Raw genomic sequence first — 26,836 nt, 5'->3', positions numbered from 1 at the left:
CCTAAATAAAGAAAATAAAGTACATAGGTGAAAATATATAATAAGCCCAGCACAGTGGTGTAGCATGAGTTCCAGGTCAGCCTGAGTTAGAGTGAGACCTTGCTTCAAAAACTCAAAAATGCCAGCCGGGTGTGGTGGCGCACGTCTTTAATCCCAGCATTTGGGAGGCTGAGGTAGGAGGATCACCATGGGTTCAAGGCCATCCTGAGATTACAGAGTAAATTCAGAATTCAGGTTAGCCTGAGCTAGAGTGAGACCTTACCTTGAAAAAAAAAAAAAAACCTGGGGGGGCGGGGGGAGTTAGAGAGATGGTTTAGTAGTTAAGGCAAAACCTGCAAAACCTAATGACCCGGGTTCAACTCCCACCAGTGCCCACATAAGCCAATTGCACAGGGTGGCACATGTGTCTGGAGTTCCTTTGCAGTGGCTAGAGGCCCTGGCACACCCGTTCTGTCTTGCGTGCTCTCTTTTTTTCTCTCTCTTCTTGAAAATCAATTTAAACAAGCAAGAAAAACTAAAGTATACCATTATAGGCAAATCCAATGCCATTTTCTACAAGGAATGTACACATCCATGAGCTTGAGGATAGGGGCATCCCGGGACCTATCCCCTGTGCCTACCGGGGGAGGAAGGTACATCTGAAGCCCTTGGAACCGTGTCTGTAAGTGCACACAGTGATCATTACCATAGCTTTCACCATTATTGTTGTATCCTCAGTTGCCTACTGCCCTCTCCCATGTGCCTTCATTGCCTCAGTGACCTTCCTGAGGCGAAGGAAGTAGTTCAGATGAGAGAGTGAGCTGGGTGTGGTGGCACATGCTTTTAATCCCAGCACTTGGGAGGATTGCCGTGAGTTCGAGGCCACCCTGAAACTACATAGTGAATTCCAGGTCAGTCTGGGCCAGAGTGAAACCCTACCTCAAAAACAAAACAAAACAAACAAAAAACCCCAGATGGTAGAGTGTTTGCTTAGCTTGATTTTATCCCCAGCACTGCATAAACTGGTTGTGGTGGTGCATGTTTTTGTAATCCCAGCACTTTGTAGGTGGAGGCAGGAGGATTAGAAGTACAAGGTTACCTTTGGCTAAATATAGAGTTAAAGTCCAACCTTGTCTCACACACACAATAAAAAAAAAATGTCCCTGGGGGGACTGGAGAGATGGCTCAGTGGTTAAGGTGCTTGCCTGCAAAGCCTAAGGACCCAGGCTCGATTCTCCAGTACCCACATAAAGCCAAATGAATAAGGTGGCACATGAGTCTGGAGTTTGTTTGTGGCTAGAGGCCCTGGCACAACCATTCTCTCTCTCTCTCTCATAAATAAAATATTTTTAAAAGAATGCCCCTAGAGCCAGGTGTGATGGCACATGCCTTTAATCCCAGCACTCAGGGGGATGAAGTAAGTGGATCACTGTGAGTTCCAGGCCAGCCTGAGACTACATAATGAATTCCAGGTCAGCCAGAGCTAGAATGAGGCCCTACCTCAAAAAAAAAAAAAAAGTCCCAGGTGTTGGCAATAGAAGCAGTCCACCCACAGAAAGTGCTTTCCATGCCCTGGAGCTGTTCTAGCTTGTGGGATGACCATTTTCTCATTCTCTGGGGAGGAGACCCAGGCTGTGAGGAAAGTGACTTGCCCAAGGCCACCCAAATGGAAAAGTGCTTGCTTTTTTCCGTCCTCCTCCTCAGCCATAGCAGGCCATACCAGCCTGATCTGTGAAGGCACGCCAAGCCCATTTTCCCTCCCCTGGGGCTGGAGACCTGGTCCCACTTCTCTGGTCAAGTTGCTGTCTGGGGACTGGGGCCCGGAGCCTCTCCTGGCCTCTCTGGGTGGTTCTCATCCCGTCCACCCCGCAGCCTGACTCCCAAGAGGCCCAAGGTAAGGTTAACTTGGCTTTGGGACCAGACCACCCACCTCAGACAGCATCCTAGAGAGCTACAGGCCTGGCCAAGCCCAAGGCAAAACTGGTCCCCACCCCTTCTCTGTGTTTACCTTTTGAACTTTTATTGTGAATTTATCCTTAAGGGGGGGAATATCCTATTAACTTAAAATAGGCTAGGCTTAATTAATAGCAGGCTTTGTTCTTGGGATCCTTATCTGTACAGGAAGACACGCCTCTTTTCAGTGTTGTGGGTCAAGGTGAAGTTGCCTCTGGGGGCTCATAAACAGCTGCGCCATCTTCTACTTTTGAACTCTGGTTCCCTTTGGCTTTTCCCTCCCTTGAGTAAAAGTTTTTGATTTTTTTTTCCCCAGCCTGAGCAGTTCACCAGGGCCTGCCCATAAGTTCACCAGTATTATGTACTACAATTATTTCCTCTGGAATGATTAATAGCTGCTATGTACTAAATACTGCCCATGAGTCTGAGCCTGGCACCCTCCTGAGGGCTTCTAAGAGCCCTGCGTTATATCCGCTAGATGAGAAAGCTGAGGCCCAGAGAGGAGAAATTATTTTCCAGAGGCCACACAGACTAAGAAGTTGAACTAGGCTTTGACTCCAGCTCTCTATGCCACTAACACTTACAACAATTACTTTTAAAATATTATTTATGTATTTGAGAGAGACAGACACAGAAATAGGCAGGTAGAAAGACAGGATGGTGGAGAATGGACACGCCAGGGCCTCCAGCCACTGCAAATGAACTCCAGATGCATGTACCACCTTGTGCATCTGGCTTACATGGATCCTGGGGAGTCGAACAGGGATCCTTTGGCTCTGTAGGCATGCACCTTAACCGCTAAGCCAGCTCTCCAGCCCATCCCTATTATTTTTAAAATATTTATTTCTTTAGGAGAGAAAGACACAAAGAGAGAGAGAGAGAGAAAGGGAGAATGGCTGTGCAAGGGCCTCCAGCCACTGCAAACAAACTCCAGACGCATTCGCCACCTTGTGCATCTGGCTTTACATGGGTACTGGGGAATTGAACCTGGGTCCTTTGGCTTTGCAGGCAAGCACCTTAAACACTAAGCCATCTCTCCAGCCCCAAACTATTAGTTTTTTTTAAAAAATATTTTATTTATTTATTGCAAGCAGAGAGAGAGAGACAGAGAAAGAGTATGGGCACCCCAGGGCCTCCAGCCACTGCAAACGAACTCCAGATGCATGTGCCACTTTGTGCACTTGGCTTGACGTGGGTACTGGGGAATCGAACCCAGACCAGCAGGCTTTGCAAGCAAACACCTTTAACTGCTGAGCCATCTCCCCATCCCTATATCTTTTTCTTTTTCACTAGCCTGGAAGGTATGTATGTAAATGTTTTATTCTATATCACAGAAAGGGAAACTGAGACTCGGAGAGGTGAATTCCTTTATCCAAAGTCATGTTGGGATGATGGTGGAGCTATGCTTTGATATCAATCAAATAGGGTCTGGTAGGTAGCCAGGATCGGGATGATAGGGTTAGAAGCAAAACTTAGGATTTGGGCTGCTTATTCTGTGGCTTTGGACAAGTCACGTCACCTTCTGAGCTTTCTCATCCCATCTACACAATGGGGACACTACCTGCTTTTCTAGCCTCTTGATGTGAGGATCATACATGGTGGGACTGATGTTATTGAGATCTGCTTTCACGGCCTGGCTGGGCTTGTAAACTTTATGTCAGGTTTGAATGGAGTTATGGTGAATATTATCTCTTTTTGTTTTGTTTTTCGAAGTAGGGTCTCGCTCTAGCTCAGGCTGACCTGGAATTCACTATGTGGTCTCAGGGTGGCCTGTAACTCACAGCGATCCACCTAGTGCTGGGATTAAAGGCATGCACCACCATGTCTGGCTCATTGTCTGCTTTTTCTATGAAAGTATATTTTGTAGTAACAGCGTTGGGAAGCCACTGAGAAAAAAACTGAATCCAGTTCTGTTTCATCCCCAAATTGTAGTTCCCATCTGTCCAGGAAGGCCAAGTCCTCCGTCTTGAGAGAGTGCTGGATCGTTTCATTTGAGCCAGGACTGGCAGGCCAAGGCAGATGGAGCACAAGTCCTGCTTGGGATACAGAGGAGAAAATTTTGCATAAAGCCAGCCTCAGCGGAAGGAGGGAGAAGCTCAGCTACTCAGTGTTCTCGGGTTTCTCAGATGACAATGACTGTCGACAGCAGGCACAAAACAGGGAGAGCTTGAGGCCAAAGTCATCGCTGTCCACAGAGAAATGGCCTGGGCTCAGGGCCATTTATGGGAGAGTGACCCTTTTTCTCAGCTTTCTCAAGGCACCTGGCTCTGCATTCTGAATGACCAGTCCTAAGAGGAGGTCTAGGGCTATTTGGGAACCCCCTAGGACAGTGCCTTAGGAGAAAAACCCTGCTCTGGGGTTAGGCCTTTTAGTCTGTTTTGGGCGCTGAGACCCTAACACTTTTTTAAAAAATATTTAATTATTTATGAGAGAGAGGGGCAAAGAAGAGAGAGAGAGAATGGGTGCACCAGAGTCTCCAGCCACTGCAAACAACCTTCAGATGCATGCACCACCATGTGCATCTGGCTTATGTGGGTCCTGGGGAATCGAACCATGGTCCTTTGACTTTGGAGGTAGGCACCTTAACTGCTAAGCCATTTCTCCAGCCCAACCCTAACCCTTTTCTCTCCTGCCCCACCCCTCTTCTACACTCTTTTCAGATCCGAGTCCTGCTCATGATACTTCTTCAGCTGTGAAATTTGACTTCCTTTAATCCCAGTGCTTGGGCGGCAGAGGTAGGTAGGAAGATTGCTGTGAGTTCAAGGCCAGCCTGGGACTACATAGTGAATTACAGGTCAGTATAGGCTAGAGTGAGACCTTACCTCAAACAGCAACAAAAATGTATAGAGGGCTGGTAAGATTGCTTAATGGTTAAGGCACTTGCCTGCAAACCTCAGGACCTTGGTTTGATTCCCCAGTACCCATGTATGCCAGATGCACAAGGTGGCACACACATCTGGAGTTTATTTGCAGTGGCTAGAAGCCCTTGCATGTCCATTCTCTCTCTCTCTTTCTCTAAAATAAATAAATAAATATATATTTTTTAAAGGGCTGGAAGCCAGGCATGTTGGCACATGCCTTTAATCCCAGTACTCAGGAGAGATAGGAGGATCACTGTGAGTTCGAGGCCACTCTGAGACTACATAGTGAATTCCAGGTCAGCCTGGGCTACAGTGAGACCCTACCTCAAAAAAAAAAAAAAAAAAAAAAGAGGGGGCTTAGCGGTTAAGGCACTTGCCTATCTCTCCTCTTTTTTTTTTCTCTCTCTCTCTCTCAAATAAATAAATAATATATTTATTTGCCAGAGAAAGAAGCAAAGAGAGAGAGAACGAACAAGTGCGTCAGGGCCTCCAGTCCTTGCAAACCAACTCCAGACACGTGCACCCCCTTGTCCATCTGATTAACATGGGTCCTGGGGAGTTGAACCAGAGTCCTTTGGCTTTGTAGGCAAATGCCTTAACCGATGAACCATCCCTTTTTTAAGGGCTGGAGGGATGGCTTAGCCATTAAGGCGTTTGCCTGTGAAGCCTATGGACCTCAGAACCCACGTAAGACAGATGCACAAGTTGGTGCATAGGTCTGGAATTTGTTTGCAGTGCAGGAGGCCCTGGTGCACCCATTTTTTCCTCTCTCTTTAATAAGTAAATATTTAAAAATATATTAATCTAATTTTTTACAGTATAATATATGTGTGTGTGTGTGGGGGGGTATTGTGGTAAAAGTTGCAGAAGGCAAGAACTCCAGAGACCTTTGCAGTTCAGAGTTTCTTGGCTTGGGCCAGGCACTATTGTTATAAATAAAGCCAGATTAAGCTAAAAACTTGAAAGTGTATTGTGCATGCAAAAGAACAGTCTGTGATTCAGGGGACTGCAAACTGAGATTGGCACAGAGCCTCAATTTTCTACAGTTGTAGTATAATCTATAAAGCACGAAGGAAGTGTTTTGACCTTTCAAAGATTGGCTGTCATATATCTTTTTTTTGTTTTGTTGTTCGAGGTAGGGTCTCACTCTCTAGCCCAGGCTGACCTGAAATTCATTATGTAGTCTAGGAACTCACAGCGATCCACCTATCTCTGCCTCCCAAGTGCTGGGATTAAACCCTGCGCCAGCACACCCTCTCATCTATCCTTTCTAAAGCAAACAGACTAAAGTGACCAGTCTGTAGCTGATTGGGTTAATTATAGTGAATCCTACTGATAAGGACAAAAGCCTTACGTATGTGTTTTGTTTACAGCTAGCAATTCAGAGAGAATCCAGATGACTCAAGTAACTGGCTTTCAAGCATTTTCAATAAACAAACAATGCTTTATTTATTTTGGTGTTTTTCAGACAGGGTCTTATGTGACCTAGGGTGGCCTCAAACTCTATGTAGTCAAGAATGACTTTAACCGCTAAGCAATCTCTCCAGCCCCAGCTTTTTTTTTTTTTTTTTTTTGTGTTGACTGTGTCTTAAACTTGCGGTGCAGTAAGAGTCTTCGACAACCCAATGGGAATTTGGGCAAGGAGGGGTCGGTGTAGAAGATCCAAAGATCAGAGGGAGTTGGGGCAGGGGGTGGTCATGCCAGTGCCAGGTAGGCCACGGCGGCAACAAACTGGTGATGAGCGCCTGGCGATTCCTCTCTTAGGCGTCCAGGGATGCCCGCCTCCCAGCTGCTCCCGGGGTCGTCAGGCTGGCCAGAGGCTGTCGCCATGGAAACGTGGGCAGCCTAGAGAAGCCCCTCCTTGAAAAGCCACGCGTTTCCGCTGCGTTGGAGCTTCGTGATTGGGTGGCGGCCTCCTGGACGGTACCACACACGCGCCTCGAGCCCGCCGAGGGGGTGGGCAGAAGGGGGCGGGACCTTATCCTCGTGGGACTCGTGCTCTGACGACCTGCCCATGTGGCACGTCTGGCATCGAGGGGTGGGTGGGTCCTCTGTCTCGCACGGCGGAGAAAAAGAAAAAGAAAACCATAATGCTTAGTGTCTTAGGTGGGCATACTGGCCGTGCTGCATGTCTTCGTAGAGTTTGCGCTGAACGCCTCGGTGGGAGGATAAAGAGAAGCAAGGGGGGCGGGGCGGGAAAGACAGGAACGCCCCCCTCCGGGGCCGAGGATCGGGAGCACCGGAAGTGCTGGCGACGTGTCAGTGCGCCCTCCTCTAAACCTTCCTCCCCTCCTCCCAGGCCACCTTTCCTAGTCGACTATTGGGATTCCGGGGCGGCTGGGCGCGCTGCACCCACAACTTCCGCATGGAACCGCCGCTTCAACCGAACTCCCTTGCCTCCGCGCGCGCTCCTTTCTCGTGCACGCTGGTTGGGCCGGAGCCTGATGGTGGCCACGCCCCCTCCAGAAGCTCATAGCCAATAGGAAGGCAGGACCCCGCGGGGGGCGGTGGGTAATTCATGAGCGCCTTTCTCTGATTGGCCTAAATGTCCTGGGGAGGGCGGGGCTGAGCGGCGGGGTAGGTTGTTCCTGAGGTGGGAGGTGGCACCCGTGGCTGAGGAGGAGGAGGAGGAGGAGGAGGCGGAGGCCTGCGAGCGACATGTCCCCGGGCTGCTGTGGCCGAGCGTTCCGTGGCGCTGTTTGACTGAGTCCGTGGTGGCCTGGCTACCGGCCGAGGACGAGGGTCGGCCGGTGGCTGTCTCCCTCCCTCTCTCCCTCCCCAGTCCCCGCGGTTGGTGGCCGCCATGCTGGGACCCGGGGCAGTTCATGGAGCGGTTGTGGCGTCTCTCCGACTGCTGTTGCTGCTGCTGTCGCCGGTGCTCCGGGATCAGGCACTCGGCGTGGTCGGTTCCGTTGGGGCCGGGTTGCCAGAGAGCGTCATTTGGGCCGTCAACGCGGGCGGCGAGGCGCATGTGGACGTGCACGGGATCCACTTCCGCAAGGACCCTCTGGAAGGCCGGGTGGGCCGAGGTGAGTCCCCCTCGGCCGAGCAGAGAGAGAGAGAGAGAGACAGACAGACGGACAGACTAGGGGAGATCCGGGGCCTGCGGTGTTCGGGGGTGGGGCGGGGGGATGCAGCCTGCCGATGCCTGCGGACCGCCCCCCTCCACCCGAGCCCCTTTCTCCACCACCGGGGCCACGTCTCCGGAGCGAAGTTTCTCCGTTCAGTTCTTTCCACTGGGACCTGGTCGGAGCCCAGGGCCTACCACGGATGGAAGCTACCCAGAGCCATCGAGGCAGTGAGACAGAGACGAGAAGTTATATTTAGATCTCATCGTTGAGCATTTTCTCATCCCACTCAAGCTGGGAAAGTTAATGACCGGGAGGGCCTTTTCTGCCCGGCTCCTCGAGGCCTCGTGTGTGTGTGTCTGTGTGTGTGTGTGTGTGCGCGCGCGCGCCAATCGATTCCCCTGTTCTGTCTACTATGGCGTCAATTTCTGGTAGATTCTTGCCTGCTCAGAAATGGGTCGCTTTCCTTGCCCCTTCTCCAGGAGCCTGGCTTGTATCCTTAACGAGAAGAGCAAGGAATCTTTGAACGAGATGAACCAGGAAAGTTTGATTGTAGCTTCTCTCTTTTTCCTTCCCCCACCTCCTCCTCCCCCACCTTACCTTCCCTCTCGGAGCGAGGAATTCGTATGCTTAAAAGTGGAAGCCACCCATGGGGTGGTTATATTGAAGCCATCCTGCCCACGTGAGGCTGGTTGACAGTTTGTCCTACTAGGTCAGCCAGTGTTAGATCTGAATGTCGGAATGCATGCAACCTCCCCCGGTGGTCCTAAGGAGGTGGAGGATTCCAGGTTATGGGGAAAGCGATTGCGACTTAACTGCACAGATCCCAGCAGATGTGTTAACTGTTAGGGCAAGGTGGTTAAAAATGCAAGCTCCTGATCCTTACACCAGACCTAAACTCCTCCTCCTTTCCTGCTGGGACCCAGATCATCAGGCTCCTGATATAGGTCACCCCCAGACCACTCTTTGGAGACTGTGCTCTAGATTCTTTGTTTCTTCTGTAAGGGTTGAAAAACAGGTTTGAGAAAGAAATTCTTTGCTCCTTATGTCGAAAGTAGATTTATGCTGTATGCTGGATTCAGAGGCAGCCAAATCGGCAGTATGCCACTCCAGACAACCAGGAGACTAGACTTTCTTTTTCCAAGATACACGGATTTGGCACTTGATCCTACTAAAGGGTTTAACTTAGTTCCTCCAAGTTAGTTTCAGTGTCTTCACAGTTCGGCAGTTCACGAGTTATTTTAGTTATATTACGAGTTGATTGCTTTCATACATGAGGGTTTTGAGTAACAGGGCAGGTTCCTGAAGTTTTTTTTTTTTTTTTTCAAGGTAGGGTTTCACTGTAGCCCAGGCTGGCCTGGAATTCATAATGTATCTCTGGGTGGCCTTGAACTCATGACAATCCTCCTACCTCTGCCTCCCGAGTGCTGGGATTAAAGGCGTCCACCATCAGGCCAGACTCTGAAGTTCTTTAAAAAAAAAAAATTATTGAGAGACAGTATTGGCTGGTCATCTTCCCTCCCTCACTGTAAATGAACTTCATACACTTGCACCACTTTGTGCAGTTGGCTGTAGGTGGGTACAGGGGAATTGAACCTGGGTTTTACAAAGAAGCAGCTTTGAACTTCATACACTTGCACCACTTTGTGCAGTTGGCTTTAGGTGGGTACAGGGGAATTGAACCTGGGTTTTACAAAGAAGCAGCTTTAACCATTGAACCATTTCTGCAGCTCAGTTTTCTGAAGTTCTGTGTTTGTCCTGGAATTTGTTCAGCCCTGTCATGTAGGTCCCAGTAGCCTGGTATAGCTGAGTCAGGGCTCCAGTTTTGTAGCAGCCAAAGCCAGACATTGTAACAGCAGGTCATTACTATCTTTGATCTGGACGGTTCTTCTTTCTTCATGACTGGGCAGAGAGGAAGGAAGGAACCCTGGAGGAAACTAGACAGTTGGTGGACTTTGTCTTTCAGATAACCATGGTGAAGGTAGGTAGTGTGCATTTGGTTTCTTTCACTTAGCAGATACCAGGCTTTACACTGATTGGCTTCATTATTCTCCTAGGTCCTCTGTCCCGAGGATAGAGCTGGCTAAGACCATCCAAGTTTAGTTTTCAGGTTCTGACTTTATTCAGAAATCCTGCTGTTAATTTGCTGGTACGGGCAAATTTGGCCTGGTCAGCAGACAGCTAGGCTCTCTGGCCTTGGTTACTGGCTCATGGCTGCAGTTCCTTGGGAGGAGTTTATTGTAGTAGGTAAAATTACATGACCCCTGCCAAACCTCATGCATATTGGAGTTCTGTTTCAGACCCTAGCTTTAAGGCATTTGTATAAACAAAGGCTCCCTGCTCCAAGCTGCCCCTGAGTATCCACTGTACTAAGGGTTGGATTCTGGGGAGAAGGGACAAGGGTAATACCTGTAGCTTAGATCTGCTTGTTGCAACCTTGAGCTTACCAGGTCCCAGAGAGTAGCGTTTTGCTGGCATCAGGTCTAGGGCCCAGATATGTTTAAGCTTTCACCCAGGAGTCAGCTTTCACGTTTCTTCTATGCTTAGGAGTCAGCCTCACCAAGGGAAGTGCAGCTGTTCATGCTGCCTTTTTTCTTCTGTGTTTGGAAAAGGGTGTGCCAGGTATTTGGAGACCCTGGCCTCCTTCGGCTATTTATGCTAATTACAGTAGGAGCAGTTTGCCTTTATGCTTTAGTTCTTTTCCCCCACACTTGTGATATTGTTCCCAGCATGCTGAGGAAAATTCATTTTATGTTGGATGAATTCAGGTTTGTGTTGCCAAGTTAGTCCTGATAAGGGTTTGGCCTGTTTTTGAACTTCTTACTGCTCTACAATTTCTTTGTAGTTCAGCATTCTTGTAACTGAATGGCCCAGAGCACCTGGTGGCTTAAGCTTTCAAAGACATTTCATAATGTTTATTGAATTGCATTTCTGCCTTGAGGACAGCTAGTGTTTACCGCCTGGGAAAGGTGAGTTCAGTCTGCGGGCCTCCGTTCAGCAGATGGAAATACCATTGTGGAGAGTGCTTCTACGGCTGTCACCTAGCGAAGAGGCTAGACATACTGTGCATTCCAGGTTGTTTTCTTTCTTTCTCTCTCTCTCTTTCTTTCAAGGTGCAAACATCCTTTATTTGTTGCAACAGTAAATGGAGAAAGAAGGGAACACATTAGCAGTTGTTACTGGGTCAGCAGCATCTCCCGTCACTGCCACGCTCCAAAAGCTTTTTTTTTTTTTTCCTTCCTTGGGTTTTTGGAGGTAGGGTTTCACTCTTGCCCCCAGGCTGACCTGGAATTCACTATGTAGTCTGAGGGTGGCCTTGAACTCACAGTGATCCTCCTACCTCTGCCTCCCGAGTGCTGAGATTAAAGGCGTGCATCACCACACCTGGTTCCAAAAGCTTCTTTTTTATTTTTTAATGATCTCAGTAGTCCAGATTGGCCTTAATCTCACTGTGTATTGGAGAATGATCTTTAACTTTATTTTGTTAAATTATTATTATTATTGGTTTTTTGAGGTAGAGTTTCACTCTAGCTCAGGCTGACCTGGAATTCACTATGTAGTCTCAGGGTGGTCTCGATCTCACAGTGATGCTCCTACCTGTCTCCGGAGTGCTGGGATCAAAGGCGTGTGTGCCGGCACACCCTGCCTTAAATTTTAAAATTTGTATTTATTTGTTTATTTGAAAGAGAGAGGGAAAGAGGCAGATAGAAAGAATAGGCGTGCCAGAGCCTCCATCTGCTGCATCAAATGGACTCTAGACACATGGAATTTGCATCTGGCTTACATGGGTCATGGGGAATTGAACTTGGGTTCTTTGGCTTTTTTTTTAAATTTATTTATTTGAGAGCGACAGACACAGAGAGAAAGACAAAGGGAGAGAGAGAGAATGGGCGCGGCAGGGCTTCCAGCCTCTGCAAACGAACTCCAGACGCGTGCGCCCCCTTGTGCATCTGGCTAACATGGGACCTGGGGAACCACAGGCAAGCGCTTAACCGCTAAGCCATCTCTCCAGCCCGGTTTTTTGGCTTTGCAGGCAAGCTCCTTAACTACTCAGCCATCTCTCCAACCTGACCTTGAATTTTGATCACCCTGCCTCCACTTCCTGAATGCTGGGATTATAGGCAGCCTCCACCATTCCAGATTGGTGTTTATTTTTATTTTTTGGTTTTCCAAGGTAGGTTTGCACTGTAGCTCAGCTGACCTGGAATTCACTTATGTAGTTTCAGGGTGGCCTTGAACTCATGGCAATCTTCCTACCTCTGCCTCCTGAGTGCTAGGATTAAAAGCGTGCGCCACCACTCCCTGCACCTCCAGATTGGTTGTTATTTTGACTGACTAGAGAAAAACCTTACGTAGTTTAAGGGCACAGAACTTAGCTTGGTTTTAGGGAAGGCTATTTCCTTTTCAAACTTGCTTTACTTCTCTGAGCCTTCCCAGTACTACTGTGGTTTTAGAAATCTCTGTCATGGCTCTGAAGACTCCTGTTCAGAGTAGTGTGCAGTACTTTTTTTTTTTCCCCCTCACTTGATGATCTTTTACTTGGAGTTAAGAATAAGACAGGTGAAAAATGCTAGCTGGGGACCTCAGCCTGTTATAGAACTAATTCTGTTGCCCTAAAGCAGACCCTTTCTTGGATTCCTTGTGACTAAGGAAAAACTTGGCCTTGGAAATAGGAGCTTGAAGACAGTATAAGGGAGAAGGAAGGGAAAAGCCAGTCACTGTTGCTTCTGCTTTGCTTGTGGGCATGGGATTCATCCAGTAGTCTACCTCTGTACTCTCAGCTGTAACATGCTGCTTCTAGAGGCTTTCTTAAGTACTGAATCCCTGGGTTCCTTGTTTTAACCCATTCAGAATAATTCTTCAGGAACTAGCTTCACTTAAGAAGGAAATGGTTCAGAAGAATAAAGAAGAGGTCAAGAGACCTAGAGTTGGGGTGTTAAGCAATGTTGAAGCACCAAGAGCTTGTTTTTTGAAATAGGGTCTTACTCTGTAGCCCATGCTGGTCTTAAATAGGAAGGAATTCTGCTTTAGCCTCCTGAGTGCTGGGATTGCAAGTTGCCTGGCATCAAAAAGCACTTTCGGTGGGGGGGTCGCTGGAGAGATGACTTAGCAGTTAAGGTGTTTGCCTGCAAAGCCAAAAGACCTTGGTTCCATTCCCTAGGACCCACATAAGCCAGTTGCACAAGGTGGCACACGTGTCTGGAGTTTGTTTGCAGTGCTGGAGGCCCTGGTGTGCCCATTCTCTCTCTCCCTCTCTTTCTCCCTCTTTCTGTGTCTGCCTCTTTCCCTCTCTTGCTCTCCGAAATAAATTAATTTAAAAAAAAAGAAGCACTTTTTGGTGGTGGTCTCATATGGTTCCTTCATATTCTAGATTCCATGTGTGCTTCTCAACTGAGGTTTGTTTTATTCTTGTCTTTTCCTTTCAGTCCACCTCATTCCCCTGTGAGTAGAAGTATTTATTTAGTACTTGCTTGTGTGCATATCCCTGCCCAGCTGGCATACCCACATGTTTGTCTTTTGTGTGTCTTTTTCCATATGAGTGAGGTAACCCTTAAGATTTTTTTAAAAAATATGTTTTATTTATTTATGTATTTATATGAGAGAGAGAAAGAGGGAGACAGAGAGAGAGGGAGGGAGAGAATGGGCACACCAGGGCCTCCAGCCACTGCAAATGAACTCCAGATGCATGTGCCCCCGTGTGCATTTGGCTTATGTGGGTCCTGGGGAATTGAACCGGGGTCCTTGGGCTTTGCAGGCAAATGCCTTAACTGCTAAGCCATCCCTCCAGCCTAACTCTTAAGATTTTTATAGGTATTTTTATCCTCATTATAGTCCCATGAGTGATAGCCTCATTTTAATAGGTGAGAAAACAGGCCTAGAGGAGGAAATACCTTGTTGAGCATCACTTAGTAGGTGGCAGAGTCAGGATTCAAATGCAGGCCTGAAATCCGTTCTGAAACTGTGTTGACTGTCTCAAGGAGCCTGGCTGCTGTGTTGTCTACATCTAGATCCCAGAAGCAGCAGACATAATGCAGGCCCTTTGACCCCCTTCCTTTTTGGTTAACTGAGTTATATTGTGCCAATTCACCAGTATGCTGACTACATTTCATTGTATTTAGAGAAATTTGTTTAGCTGTGAATGTGTAAAGGCTAATAAGGGAAGAAAAAAAATTTCTTTTTTGGTTTTTTGAGGTAGGGTTTCACTCTAGTTCAGGCTGACCTGAAATTCACTCTGTAGTGAGGCCTAAAACTCACAGTGATCCTCCTATCTCTGCCTTTCAAGTGTTGGGATTAAAGACATGTGCCATCATGCCTGGCTGAAAAAAAATCCTTTCCAAAAAAAATTTTTATTTACTTATTTATTTCAGAGAGAGAACGGATGCTCCAGGGCCTCCAGCCACTAGAAACAAACGCCAGATACGTGTGCCACTTTGTGCATCTGGCTTATGTGGGTCCTGGGGAATCAGATCTGGGTCCTTTGGCTTTGCAGGCAAGTGCCTTAACTGCTAAGCTATCTCCAGCCCTGAAAAAAAATCCTTTTTCTTTGTACTACTGCATCTCTTGGGACTATTCATGTGGTATATCTTTTAGGATAGTCACTTGAGGTCTAAAGGAAAAGTATTTTAAAGTTAATTCTAAGATTATTAAGTAATGTTCATATGGCTGAGTTTTCTTTGCTGTGGAACGGAGACTCAGAGGTTACATTACTGTCAATTTCTTACTTCTTTTGCAAGGGAAGAAAAAGATTGTCTACATATGTACAAAAGTTTCTGTGTGTATGTAAATGAAATCTAGGTAGTGTTCCAAATTTATAAGGATTATAGGCCTCATGGGAGAAGGGAGCTCATAGGAGCTCAGTTGGAATAGGTACGTATCCTAAGAGTTTTGAACTTGGGGAAGAGTTGGGACATGTTTGAAGTACATCCTTTTTTTTTTTTTTTTTAAATTTATTTGAGAGCGACAGACACAGAGAGAAAGACAGTTAGAGGGAGAGAGAGAGAATGGGCGCGCCAGGGCTTCCAGCCTCTGCAAACGAACTCCAGATGCGTGTGCCCCCTTGTGCATCTGGCTAACGTGGGACCTGGGGAACCAAGCCTCGAACCGGGGTCCTTAGGCTTCACAGGCAAGCGCTTAACCGCTAAGCCATCTCTCCAGCCCCGTTTTTTGGTTTTTTGACGTAGGGTTTCACTCTAGCTCAGGCTCTCTCCTGGAATTCACTATGTAGTCTCAGGGTGGCCTCGAACTCACGGCATTCCTCCTACCTCTGCCTCTGGAGTGCGCCACCACGCCCGGCTAAGTACATCCTTTTTAATACCATGCTTCTTTGATGTCTTGGAGACCTAGGAAGAAAAAGGACAAAAGTACAGTGAGTTTCCTGTTCCATTGTCTCATCAGTCCATCTGATCTCATGGCTCATGTCACTTACAGGAACTGTTAACAGTTATGTTTATTTTTTTGAGGGCTTGACCTCAGCCATTTAGTCTTAGTTAATATTTTGCCTTTTGTCATGTCCTCTTCCTTGAAATTTTGGTGATTCAGAGGATATAGCTATGAGAATGATGGCTCTCAGGCATCTATCACATGAGATTAGGCATGTTCAGGGGCAGTATGGCCAAAGATAATCTTAAGCAAGTATCAAAAGAGCTAGGTGTCGTGTCTTCACGGTCACCATGGTAGCAGTCTTGAAGTCTTACTTTAAAAAATTTTTTTATGTGCCATGTGTGGTGACACACACCTTTAATTCCAGCACTTGGGAAGCAGAGGTTGGAGGATTGCTGTGAGTTTGAGGCCACTCTGAGAATACATAGTGAATTCCAGGTCAGCTTGGGCTACAGAGAGACCCTACCTTGAAAAACAAAACAAAACAAAATGTATATGTGTGTGTATACATATCTGTGTGTACACATACATATTTAATCTATTTAAGGAGAGAGAAAGGGAGTGAGTATGAGTGTGCCAGGGCTCTTGCCTGAGCAAATGAATTCTAGATGTGTGTGTCACTTTGTGCATGCTTTACATGGGTTCTGGAGAATTGAGTCCAGGCTTTGCAAACAAGTGCCTTTAACTGAGCCATCTCCCCAACCCAATCTTGAAGTCTGTGTTGGAGAAGAGACGTGTAGTTTGAAAAGTAGATTTATGAACACTGAAAAGCCTCATTGTGAATTTGGTATGCGTGAATATTTATTTCTTGGGACTGGAAGGTGGGATATTTGTGGAAAGACCCTCCTAGCCTAGTTCTCCGTGTGGAAGAAAGAACATGCATAGATAGCTCGTCTAGAAGGCTGGGGGTGGTAGGTTTTCCTTTCCACAGCTGTCTTACCAATCTGAGGTATATGAAAGGTGGCTCCTTAGGATTTGACATCTTAAGCCAGAGGTGACAATGGAACCTCTTGTTCCTGTAGGGTGCTATAGCCTTATGGTGAGAATGGCAGCGCACGATTGCTTTGCCATTTGCTTGTTTAGCAAATCTCACCAAGAGGCTACTAACTATGCACCAGGTACTCTCCCTGCTGGAGCTAACACTTTCTTTTGTTGTTAACTGAGCACCACAAGAGTTGGTTGAGTTGGGGTTTCTGGGTGTGGGTGAAGTAAGGTACTTACATTGAGGAAATTGGAGAGAATTGCCCTTCTTTTTATGAGCCCGGTTCTCTGTGCCAGCCTTAGAACTTTTTGAATGAAAATTCAGAAACAAGCATAGCTAGTATCTTACTGTAGTACAGACAATGATGAATGCCTTTCCTAACTACCCAGGTAGTCCTGCTTGGTTTAGATTCTGAGCAAGCTCTCCTTCCTAGGGAACCAAGCACCTGCAGCCCGGCGCAGCACTTCCTGCACATACTGAGTCAGATTGGTTCTCGTCTTCTCCCCTTGCAGACCGTCAGGGAAGTGCTCTTGAAAAGGTGAAGGGTTCTGTGCCGGTTATAGGTGCTGCTGGGGTGATTAGTGCTTAGTTTCTCTCGTGTTACTATTTCCTAATAGCTGTCTGCTTGTTGCCTTTGTGTGAGCTCTCTTTGGATCCAAGTGCAGAAGGCCCCTTTTGCTGGGAGAGTTCTTAGTGAGCATTGCTGTGGAGATGCCCCTGGCAGTTCTGTGGGCTCTACTCTTGTATGTTTTGCCTCTGACGTGCTTTCTCTTTCTTTGTCTTTTCTCCTTAGCCTCAGACTATGGCATGAAACTGCCGATCCTGCGTTCTAACCCTGAGGACCAGATCCTGTATCAGACAGAGCGGTACAATGAGGAGACCTTTGGCTATGAAGTACCCATCAAGGAGGAGGGGGATTATGTGCTGGTTTTGAAATTTGCTGAGGTCTACTTTGCACAGTCCCAGCAGAAGGTGAGGCATACTCAGTCCCCTGCCTGACCAATGATTCATGGTTTCCTTGGACAGTTCTGTGCTGAGGCCAGAGCATGCACAAGCCTTTGCAAAAGGTAGGAACAATGAGCTCTGAGGAAATTTGTGTGCCTCCTGCACCTAGAGAAGCCATGTCCCATGTGGCTGTAATTGTTTTGAGGTGGGAGACAAAAAGCAACATTCCTGGGGGGCGGGTGGAGTAGGAAGCCATTGATTATTAGAATCCTAATTCTTTGCAACAGACTTTTTTTTGCTTCCCCCTTTTTCGAGGTAGAGTCACACTGTAGCCCAGGCTGACCTGGAATTCACCACATAGTCTCAGGGTGGCCTTGAACTCATGGCGATTTCTCTTTTTTTTTTTTTTGAGGTAGGGTTTCACTATAGCCCAGGCTGACCTGGAATTCACTATGTAATCTCAGGGTGGCCTCAAACTTACGGCGATCTTCCTACCTCTCCTTTCTAAGTGATTAAAGGCATGGGCCACCATGCCCGGCTCTGACTGTTTTTAGGCCCTCCTGGTTACTGCTCCCTCCTAGGATTTTAAAAGTTTTTTTTTGTTGTTGTTGTTCATTTTTATTTACATTTGAGAGTGACAGAAAGAGAAAGAGAAAGATAGAGAGAGAATGGGCGCACTAGGGCCTCCAGCCACTGCAAACGAACTCCAGACGCGTGCGCCCCCTTGTGCGTCTGGCTAACGTGGGACCTGGAGAATCGAGCCTCGAACCGGGGTCCTTAGGCTTCAAGCGCTTAACCGCTAAGCCATCTCTCCAGCCCCCTCCTAGGATTTTAGACCTTGTTTTAGCTTGCCCTGTTTAGGCTGCCTGCTTTCCACACTGACCTTTGCATTTACCCTCCTTCCTTAAGGCCAGTGTGAAGCCTCCTTGGCAGCGAAAGAGCATGGTTTTGAGTAGGCTCAGGTAAAGGACTCTAGTCACCCTGGAGTATATCCAGAGTTAGTTTTGCGCTTGATGTCTGATTCTTTGAAGGGGTGTGAGGCTGATGGTTTTGACATTGTCTCCTTCTCTAATTTTGGAAGGTATTTGATGTCCGATTAAATGGCCATGTTGTTGTAAAGGACTTGGATATCTTTGATCGCGTTGGGCACAGCACAGCTCATGATGAAATCATACCCATGAGTATCAGAAAGGGGAAGCTGAGTGTCCAGGGGGAAGTGTCCACCTTCACAGGAAAGCTCTACATTGAGTTTGTCAAGGTAAAACTCCTATTGTGCATCTCATCTAAGGAAGACCAAGCAGAGTGGGTGAAGGGAGGATGTTGGCTGCCATATGGGGCTGACTGCTCTTTCCTGTTTCTTAGGGGTACTATGATAATCCCAAGGTCTGTGCACTCTACATCATGGCTGGGACAGTAGACGGTAAGTTGTGCTTTGCACTGCTGTTTTTTGTTTATTTTTATTTATTTATTTGAGAGTGACAGAGAAAGAGAGAGAGGAAGAATGGGCACACCAGGGCAAATGAACTCCAGATGCATGTGCCCCTAGTGCATCATGCTAACGTGGGTCCTGGGGAATCGAGTCTCCCAACCGGGGTTCTTTTTTTTTTTCCTTTTTTTTTTTTTCCGAGGTAGGGTTTCGCTGTAGCCCAGGCTGACCTGAAATTCACTATGTGATCTCAGGGTGGCCTCAAACTTACGGCGATCTTCCTACCTCTCCTTTCTAAGTGATTAAAGGCATGGGCCACCATGCCCGGCTCTGACTGATTGTTTTTAGGCCCTCCTGGTTACTGCTCCCTTAGGCTTCACAGGCAAGTGCTTAACTGCTAAGCCATCTCTCCAGCCCATGCACTGCTGTTTTTTGATATGCTGAAGGATAGTGGCTGGGGAAACCCTTGAGAGATAATTAAGCTGATCATTATTATGGAAACATTTGAAGCCAAATTATAGGGAATTCAGTCAGGTGGATGAGGACAAAGGGTTACATAGTTAGTACTAGCTACAAGCTTTGAAATAAGCTCTGTCTTCATATCTTGCTACCATTTAATCAACTATGGTTGTTGACAAGTTCCTTTAACTTGTCTATGGTTTGGGACTAACAAATGTTTCTGTGTGGGTGATCTTTTTTTAGTCATTTGGAATTACCTGAAACATGCCCTTGTTCCATCCATTTTTTAAGACATCTGTTTCCTAAAAGATAGAGTTGTCCCTTTGGGTTTTGGTAGGTCTTGCTGGACTACATTGGGACAAAGGTTTATTGCTGTCTTCTTTGTCATCTTGGAATCCAGCCTTGGGCTGTATTTCTTGTTCAGGAGTTAGATTTATATTATCCTGGGTACCAACTTTGCAGGATGATATTTTCAGAGAAAGCTCAGACCTGACTGGCATTTTGCCCCTGTTTCCTTCTGTGCCTTTTCCCCACCTTTTCTATTTATATATCTGTGTGTGTGTGTGTGTGTGTGTGTGTGTGTGTGTGTGTACACTAGAATCTCTTACCACTGCAAACAAACATCAGGTACATGCGCCACTTTGCATCTGGCTTTAAGTGGGTGCTGGGGAGCCAAACCTGGGCCAACAGGCTTTGCATGCAAGCACCTTTCACTGCTGAGCCATCTTTCCAACCCTTCCCACTATGTCCCTTTCTTAAAAAATATTTTTATTCATTTGACAGAGAGAGGGAGAGAATGTGGGCATGCCAGAGCCTCTTGCCATTGCAAATAAAACTTTGTGCTTTAAGTGGGTACTGGGGAATCGAACCTGGGCCAACAGGCTTTGCATGGAAGTGCATTTAACCACTGAACCATGTCCCCAGCCCTCCCACTATGAACTGAATACAAAGGATACTAAGGATTTCATCATGTCTTGATGCCCTAATTTCCCAAATGCTGATATGTGATATCTAGAAAGATAATCTTACACTACATAGCTCTGTGGTGAAGTTCCTGAAGAAGGCCAGGACAGAGGCAGTGGTGTTGAGAGTCCAGAACTTTGATGTCAGCTCTTTGTCAGTCTCTGTGAACTACAAAGAAAGGAAGAAGGGAGGAAAAAGGATTTGAAAGTTAAGTTTTGAGTATGAGGTTAATTGTCTCTGTCTAATCAGGACTTCTTGGGGCTCTGAAGAAGTAGGATAGGAAGGTAGGCTAGCTTTTGTGTGGTTAGGGCTTTTAATACTTTTTTTTTTGTTTTGTTTTTGAGGTGGGGTCTCTAGCTCAGGCTGACATGGAATTCACTCTGTAGCCTCAGAGTGGCCTCAAACTCATGGTGATCCTCCTACCTCTGTCTCCTGAGTGCTGAGATTAAAGGCGTGCACCACCATGCCTGGCCCTTTAATACGTTTTTAGTTAAATCTGAACAAGATTAGTGTTCATGGTGATCTGTTCTTTAGGTTAGAGACTTTTGCTATTTCCGCTTCTCCCTGTGGACCTGGTTAGATAGATAGAAGACTGTCTTTTATTGTGTATTGTGGCTTATTTCCTGTTTTTTTTTTTTGTAACTTTTTAATTATTTGAGACAGATGAGAGAGAGAGAATGGGCATGCTAGGGCCTCCAGCCACTGCAAATGAACTCTAGAAGCATGTGCCACCTTCTACCTCTGGCTTACATGGGTCTGGGGGAATTGAACCTGGGTCCTTAGGTTTTGCAGGCAAGTGCCTAAAAACTAAGCCATTTCTCCAGCCCTCTTTTTGTTAATTTTTTTTTAATTGAGTTTTTTTTTTTTTTTTTTTTTTTGGTTTTTCCAGGTAGGGTCTCACTCTGGTCCAGGCTGACCTGGAATTAACTCTGTAGTCTCAGGGTGGCCTCGAACTTGCGGCAATCCTCCTACCTCTGCCTCCCGAGTGCTGGGATTAAAGGCGTGCGCCACCACGCCCGGCTAATTGAGTTTTTTTTAATTGTTTATTTATTTTATTTGTTTGAGAATGACACGAGAGAGAGAAAGAGGTAGAGAGAGAGAATGGGTGCACCAGGGCTTCCAGCCATTGCAAACGAGCTCCAGATGCATGTGCCACCTTGTGCCTCTGTCTTATGTGGGTGCTGGGGAATCGAACCAGGGCCCTTAGGTTTCACAGGTAAGTGCTTAACCGCTGAGCCATCTCTCTAGCCCGTTAATTTTTATTTTTAATAATTTTTATTTGCAAGCAGAGAGGTAGAAGAGAAACAGGCAAAGAGAATGGGCCCACCAGGGCCTCTAGCAAATGGATTCCAGATGCATGTGCCACTTTGTGCATCTGGCTCTGAACTTGGGTTGTTAGGTTCTGCGTGCAAGCAACTTAACTGCTAAGCCATCTCTACAGCCCTTATTTGATGTTCTTAATGACCTCACTTATATGTAGTGGGTCTTAATAGGTATCTTCTTTCTTCTATTAGATGTACCAAAGCTGCAGCCTCACCCAGGATTGGAGAAGAAAGAAGAGGAGGAGGAGGAAGAAGAATATGATGAGGGGTCTAATCTCAAAAGACAGGCCAATAAGAACAGGGTGCAGTCAGGCCCTCGCACACCTAACCCCTATGCCTCGGACAACAGCAGCCTCATGTTTCCCATCCTGGTGGCCTTTGGAGTCTTCATTCCAACTCTCTTCTGCCTGTGCCGCTTGTGAGAACAAATGACCAGCCTAAGCATGATGGAGGGAGGGGAGTGGGAAAGAAACCATACCATGCTTCGGTTTCTGTATTTTTCACAGTGATTACAAAATGAAAAACAAAACTAAACAAAAACCCCACACACATAAATTAAAGGAGAGTAAAAGAGGCAGAATGAGTGGAGAGCAGCCCTAACCCACTACTGGTCCCAGACCTGCTTCAGTCCTACTCCTCTCTTTGTGACTGGCCCCCAGCTGTCTCTCTGCTCTTCAGGGTACTTAAGAGTAAATGGATTCTTCCTTTCCAAGGATCCTTTCGTATACCTAGTGGAAAGGACTCTGAACTCAGAGCAGTCATGGTTCCTTTTTTGAGGTTATAAATAAACAACAGGAAAATATTAACTGAGAAGACCAGCCCTGGGAATTGGGTACGTTCTGAAGTTTTATCTAGATGAGTTTTAAAGAAAGAAAAGTTGGTGCTTCCTTGCTCGGAAGCCTTTGTGGATTGATCCAATGATGGTTTCACCTCAAGTATTTGAGATTTGTTATTGCTTGTCTCCCTGACATGTGCCAGTTAGAGGACTGTCTGGTATCCAAGACGATAGTGTAAGTCACATTCTCAAATTGCCTCTGACTTGTTACCACAGCAAATCATTTTGAGTTTAGTGCCTGTTGGGGACTTGATTTCTTTTTGATTTTTTTTCCTAATCTGGCTCATTTGAAATCTCAACTCTCAACCATCCTAGTAAGTTATTGTCAAAAAGGGAAGGAGACAAGGAATTGGGGTTCTATTTTCTCTTTACTTGAGTGTCTTATCCTCTCCACCTTACCTTGTTGGTACTCCCTTCCTGGATCTCTGAGCCAGCAGCCAGGAGGACCTGAACCGGCAGTTCTGTACTGGCCCCTTTGTAGGGTCTTGCTGCTAGGGACAGGGAAGCTTTTCAGCCTACAGCAACAGAACACTTGACCTTAAAAAGTCTCTTCTGGTCTTTGGATTAGAAAAGGCTTATGCTAGCATAATTTAAGAGCAACCTCAGAGACTTGAGCCCTACTAAGTGACTGACCACTGTTTAGAATGTCTGGTATCTCATGTTCATTTAATTCCCATGTCCTTGGTGTCACAGTTCAGCTGGTTCTGGTTTATGTCTAGAGTTGTCTTAAGGAACTAGCCTGGCTGTACCAGCCCAGCTGTGTTTCTCACTGATCTGAATAGTAGCCCTTCTGTCCTTCCACCTATACAAGTAGCAGTCAGGTTCTTGGTGTGCTGAGACTGGAAGACTCTTAGTCTGCCATAGTCCTGGAAACTCTGAAGCGAACCTTAGCACCTAAATGTCTATCTTAAATTCCTTGTAAACATTTCTGTAGGAAGTGAAGCTTCTTTGTTCCTCCTATTTTTGGCCACCTCTATCCATTTCCCAGTTAAGGCAACAGTTAGAGACAACCCAGAGTCAAGCTAATAAAAGATTTTTCTAGGTGGGAGACAGTAGGGTTTAGCTTCAGCTTGGGCTGGAGCAGTATAAAATTTTTGGGCAGGCCCATCTATGTTTAATTTTACGTTTGCCTTATCAGTTAACATTTTTAGGAACTCCCTATATTTGAACACTTGCTCTTGTGAGAAAGAAAGTAGCTCATGGACTCATATCCTGGCTTTGGCTTTAATGATTTCTCCAGGCCAGCACTTAGTCATTTGAGAATTGTACCCCTTTATTTTCTCTCTGACTTGGGCTCAGTCCTAGGGTACTGAGTTGGGCAGCTGGATGGCTGTAGCCCCTGGCTGCAGTCAGAGCACTTCTGGAGTGCTTCTGAAGAATATGGTACTGCAACCTTGGACTTGGGGACCACCTGCCTACAGCAGTGGAAATCCTGACTAATTGGGCTTCTGACGGTGGCTTTGGTTCTTGTTTCATCACAATTTCCAAAGCTATGGGCAGCCATCAATGTAGGAAACAGGATGAAGGAGGACTAGCTCCTCATCTTGCCTTGTTTGCGAATCTCTGAGAAAGAAGGAGGAATACTGCCTTCTCAGTGACTCAGAGTCTCAGAAGGAAACCCTGACTCCTGGGGCCATTTCCTAATGGTACTGTAAGCCAAGCAGCTCTGCCTCTGTTTCCAAGTCCACCCCTTCCCCCTGGGATAGGGATAGGGATGGGTACTTTCCTCTCGTTGTGTCCAAAAGGAAGGAACATCTTTCTGTAGCTAATAAACACTTAAAAGGGAAGGGAGGAAACAGGCGGGAAGGAGTGTGGTGGGGGCTGGGGTAGACTCCCCTGGAGCCAAGCCCACCCAGCTAGCAAGAGCTGCTGAGGGCTGGCACATGATGCTGAACTTGAAAAGCTTTTTTTTTTTTTTTTCCTTTTTGCGCCTCCAAGATGATATAGGCTATAGGTACATGAAGTTTAGGTTAAAGGGGTGGGATGGGGCACGCCTTATTTTTATTTTTGTATTGTGTTTATCAAGAATTACTCAGTTCATCTTTTGCTTTTTGCACTGTTCCCTTATCTGTGTTATGAGCTAGTACAACCACTGAAGGTTGCACTTGAGGGAATCTGATCAGGGATCGGGGTGTGAGTGATGCCAGGGAAATGGGGAGGAGAGACCCAGGTTTTCTATACGGTCTGTAATCCCAGGTGTGTAGAACCTATTGATCCCATTTGGCCAGGGATGAGGTGAACTTTCCTTTGCCAGAAGTGTGGCTCTGAAAATTCCTGAGAGGAGCAAGCAAAGACATCTGGGCTGAGAAGCTACAGATTTAGGTTTGTTTGGGTCAGAGACCAATTGGTGTGCCTGAAACATTGTGCCAAGAAACCATTTGTGGAATCCATGGCCCCTAGGTCGGATCCATTTTTCTGGAAGGTCTCTGCTACTGAGAAAAGAAAACTCTTCAAGTGTCAGTGGTGTCAGACTCCCAGGAGGCTGTTTGAAAGTGAGACCTTTGTTCTCATGTTCTTACTGACCAGAAGATCCTGGGGTCACATTAGGGTTGGTGATGAAATGTTATAACATGTGAGTTAAACTTTGTGTCCCCCATTGGGTGCCTGGAAAGTGATTGAATTTTAAAAGTATGGTTTGACTTCTTTTGGTTTTTGGAGAAGCTTCTGTTTAAGGAATTTTTCTCCCTTTTTTGTACTGTCTGTAGCCTCTCCTGGGAAGGCCTGGCCCTGGCTTCTAGAGTCTGAGCTGAGAATTTCAGAAAAAAGCAACAGTGTTTTCTTTTTCCGAGTATTTAGATATCATTCCTTAGAAATCGGCTCACCTCGAGAATCCCAGGAAAAGAATGAATCACCTGGGAACTAGGGAAGGACCCATCCTGGTCAGCACAGTGCCTTTTCCTCTCCTGCTCTGAGCCAGGGTGGGATTCCCTCTAGATTCAGGTGTGGGCAGGGCTCATACAGTCCCTGCCGTGGGGCTGTTTCCCCATCCCTTCTCCCTCTCCTTGCTGGACTACTCTGACAAAATTCAAGTGTCTTCTTGCCATGAGGAGCCTTAGTGGCATTGTGGTAACGTATAACATTGTCTTTCATGGCTCTCTAAGAGGACCTAGGAAAGCAGGCAAGCTTTCCCAAGTGAGAGAGAGACTAATGAAAAGACAGCTGTGAGGAGGCCTTGCCCTGTCGGCCCCTCTGTGGCCCCGAGGAAGAAGTGTGAGGAGTGAGAGCAGGAAAGCCAAACCTTACACACCTTGCTGCTCTCAGAGGGCCTGGAAGCAATCTGTCTCTTCTAGGGAAAGACAGGATTAGGGATCAAAGCTCTCTAAGAAAATTGCAAAGAAGCCTTAATGTGTAAGCTTCACAGATCAGAGCCGGGAATCGTACTGTATTTGGACTTCTCTTGGGACAAGAATTCTTGATTCCCTTATGGTAGAAGACCAGGTTGGTACCAGGAGTTGCTGCCCAGTGAGGGCAGCGTCTGCACATGAGCGGCTTGTTGCTGGTCTGGTTTGTCTTTCCCTCGCTGCCTTTGTCTTGCTTGCTCTGGGTGGCCAAATCATTTTGATAAAAGCAGATGATTGGGGACTGGCTGGGTTGTCAGGAAAAGAGCGGGATGGACCTCTTGGGACTGCTCCTCTCAGGAGTATAAAAACAAGGAGCCAGGATCGCACTGGCAGCCAGGAAGAGTAGTAGTGCCTGTTTGAGTTGGCAAAGAGGGCCTTGGCACCACTCACATCCAGGCAGTCTTGTGCGATGGGAGCACATACCATCAGGAGAAACAGAACTCCATTCTCACCTCTATTTTGAGCTTCAGTGCTTTATTTCAGTATGTGGAAAAACAACAACAAACTGAAGTGTGCTTCCCGTCCTTTCAAAGGACAACTGTCGGGAAGGGAGAGCTGAGGTGCCAGGTGGGAGGGGAGAATTGGCAGGGAGAGAAATGGCAAAACCAGGAAAGACATTCTTGACTCTTCTCTTCCCTGGTGTGTCATGATCCAGGGAATGAAAAGAAATTTGACCCTGGATTAGTTCCATTACCTTTCCATGAAATTCCTAGGCTAGAACCAGCTGCCCATTCTGAGATCAGGGCAGTCTCTTCAGTCATTATTGGCCCAATTGGGCTTGTCAGGAAACCGATCTCCTCCAAATTAAGCCTGGCTGCTTTGTGTGGTATCAAGTATTGGAGAAAAGTGTCAAGTTCTTAGTAGCCCTTGTAGCTCTTACTCTGGCCTCCCATTCTCTCCCTGTAGAGGCCACACCGACCTTGTCTGTAGCCACAACATGCATTACAGCAGCACAGTGAGATGGACTTGAGCGGCTTTGTGCCTGGCTGGCCAGGGAAGCAGTAGGGGTGGATAGAGCCATCTTTACTGCCAGGCTGTCTCCATCTGTCCCTACCCCTCTCATGCCCCACCCCACTCCCACCAAAAAGTAAAAAATCAGGATGTTTTTCACTGTCCATTGCTTTGTGTTTTAATAAACAATTTGCAGTGACACTCTGTGTTGAGATTGAATTTGAGCTTGTTACAAGGAGGTGCTGGTGGAAAAAGGGAGAGACCCAGAAGATTCACTTGGCTGTGAAGAGTTCTGTGACCAGGCTGGTAGTTTTTCATTGAGCCATATGCTTTTTCCAGCACTTGAAAGGCTGAGAAAAGGAGGCTCATCT

The 26,836-nt window shown here is 46.7% G+C and overlaps 1 protein-coding gene across 1 annotated transcript; it reads left to right on the top strand.

The window, feature by feature from the left end:
- Nucleotides 1–7,416: 7,416 nt before the first annotated feature.
- Mlec (malectin) lies at nucleotides 7,417–26,666 on the top strand. Its single transcript, XM_004664123.2, has 5 exons — nucleotides 7,417–7,822; nucleotides 17,017–17,195; nucleotides 18,250–18,426; nucleotides 18,531–18,588; nucleotides 21,531–26,666. Exons 1-5 carry the CDS (start codon nucleotides 7,597–7,599, stop codon nucleotides 21,758–21,760), a joined length of 870 nt encoding a protein of 289 aa, XP_004664180.1. The 5' UTR covers nucleotides 7,417–7,596; the 3' UTR covers nucleotides 21,761–26,666.
- The last annotated feature ends 170 nt before the right edge of the window (nucleotides 26,667–26,836 follow it).

This window comes from Jaculus jaculus, chromosome 13 (genome assembly GCF_020740685.1).
Source record: "Jaculus jaculus isolate mJacJac1 chromosome 13, mJacJac1.mat.Y.cur, whole genome shotgun sequence".
NCBI classification, from domain to species: domain Eukaryota; kingdom Metazoa; phylum Chordata; class Mammalia; order Rodentia; family Dipodidae; genus Jaculus; species Jaculus jaculus.
The sequence above is the reverse complement of the archived record's forward strand: the minus strand, read 5'-3'. Positions and strand labels throughout refer to the sequence as shown.

Bases quoted from the DNA above. Each gene is read 5' to 3' on its own strand.
- Mlec (XM_004664123.2), top strand. From the start codon at position 7,597: ATGCTGGGACCCGGGGCAGTTCATGGAGCGGTTGTGGCGTCTCTCCGA. The intron at 17,196-18,249 runs GTGAGGCATACT...TAATTTTGGAAG, and splicing joins TTGCACAGTCCCAGCAGAAG to GTATTTGATGTCCGATTAAA. The intron at 18,427-18,530 runs GTAAAACTCCTA...CCTGTTTCTTAG, and splicing joins TCTACATTGAGTTTGTCAAG to GGGTACTATGATAATCCCAA.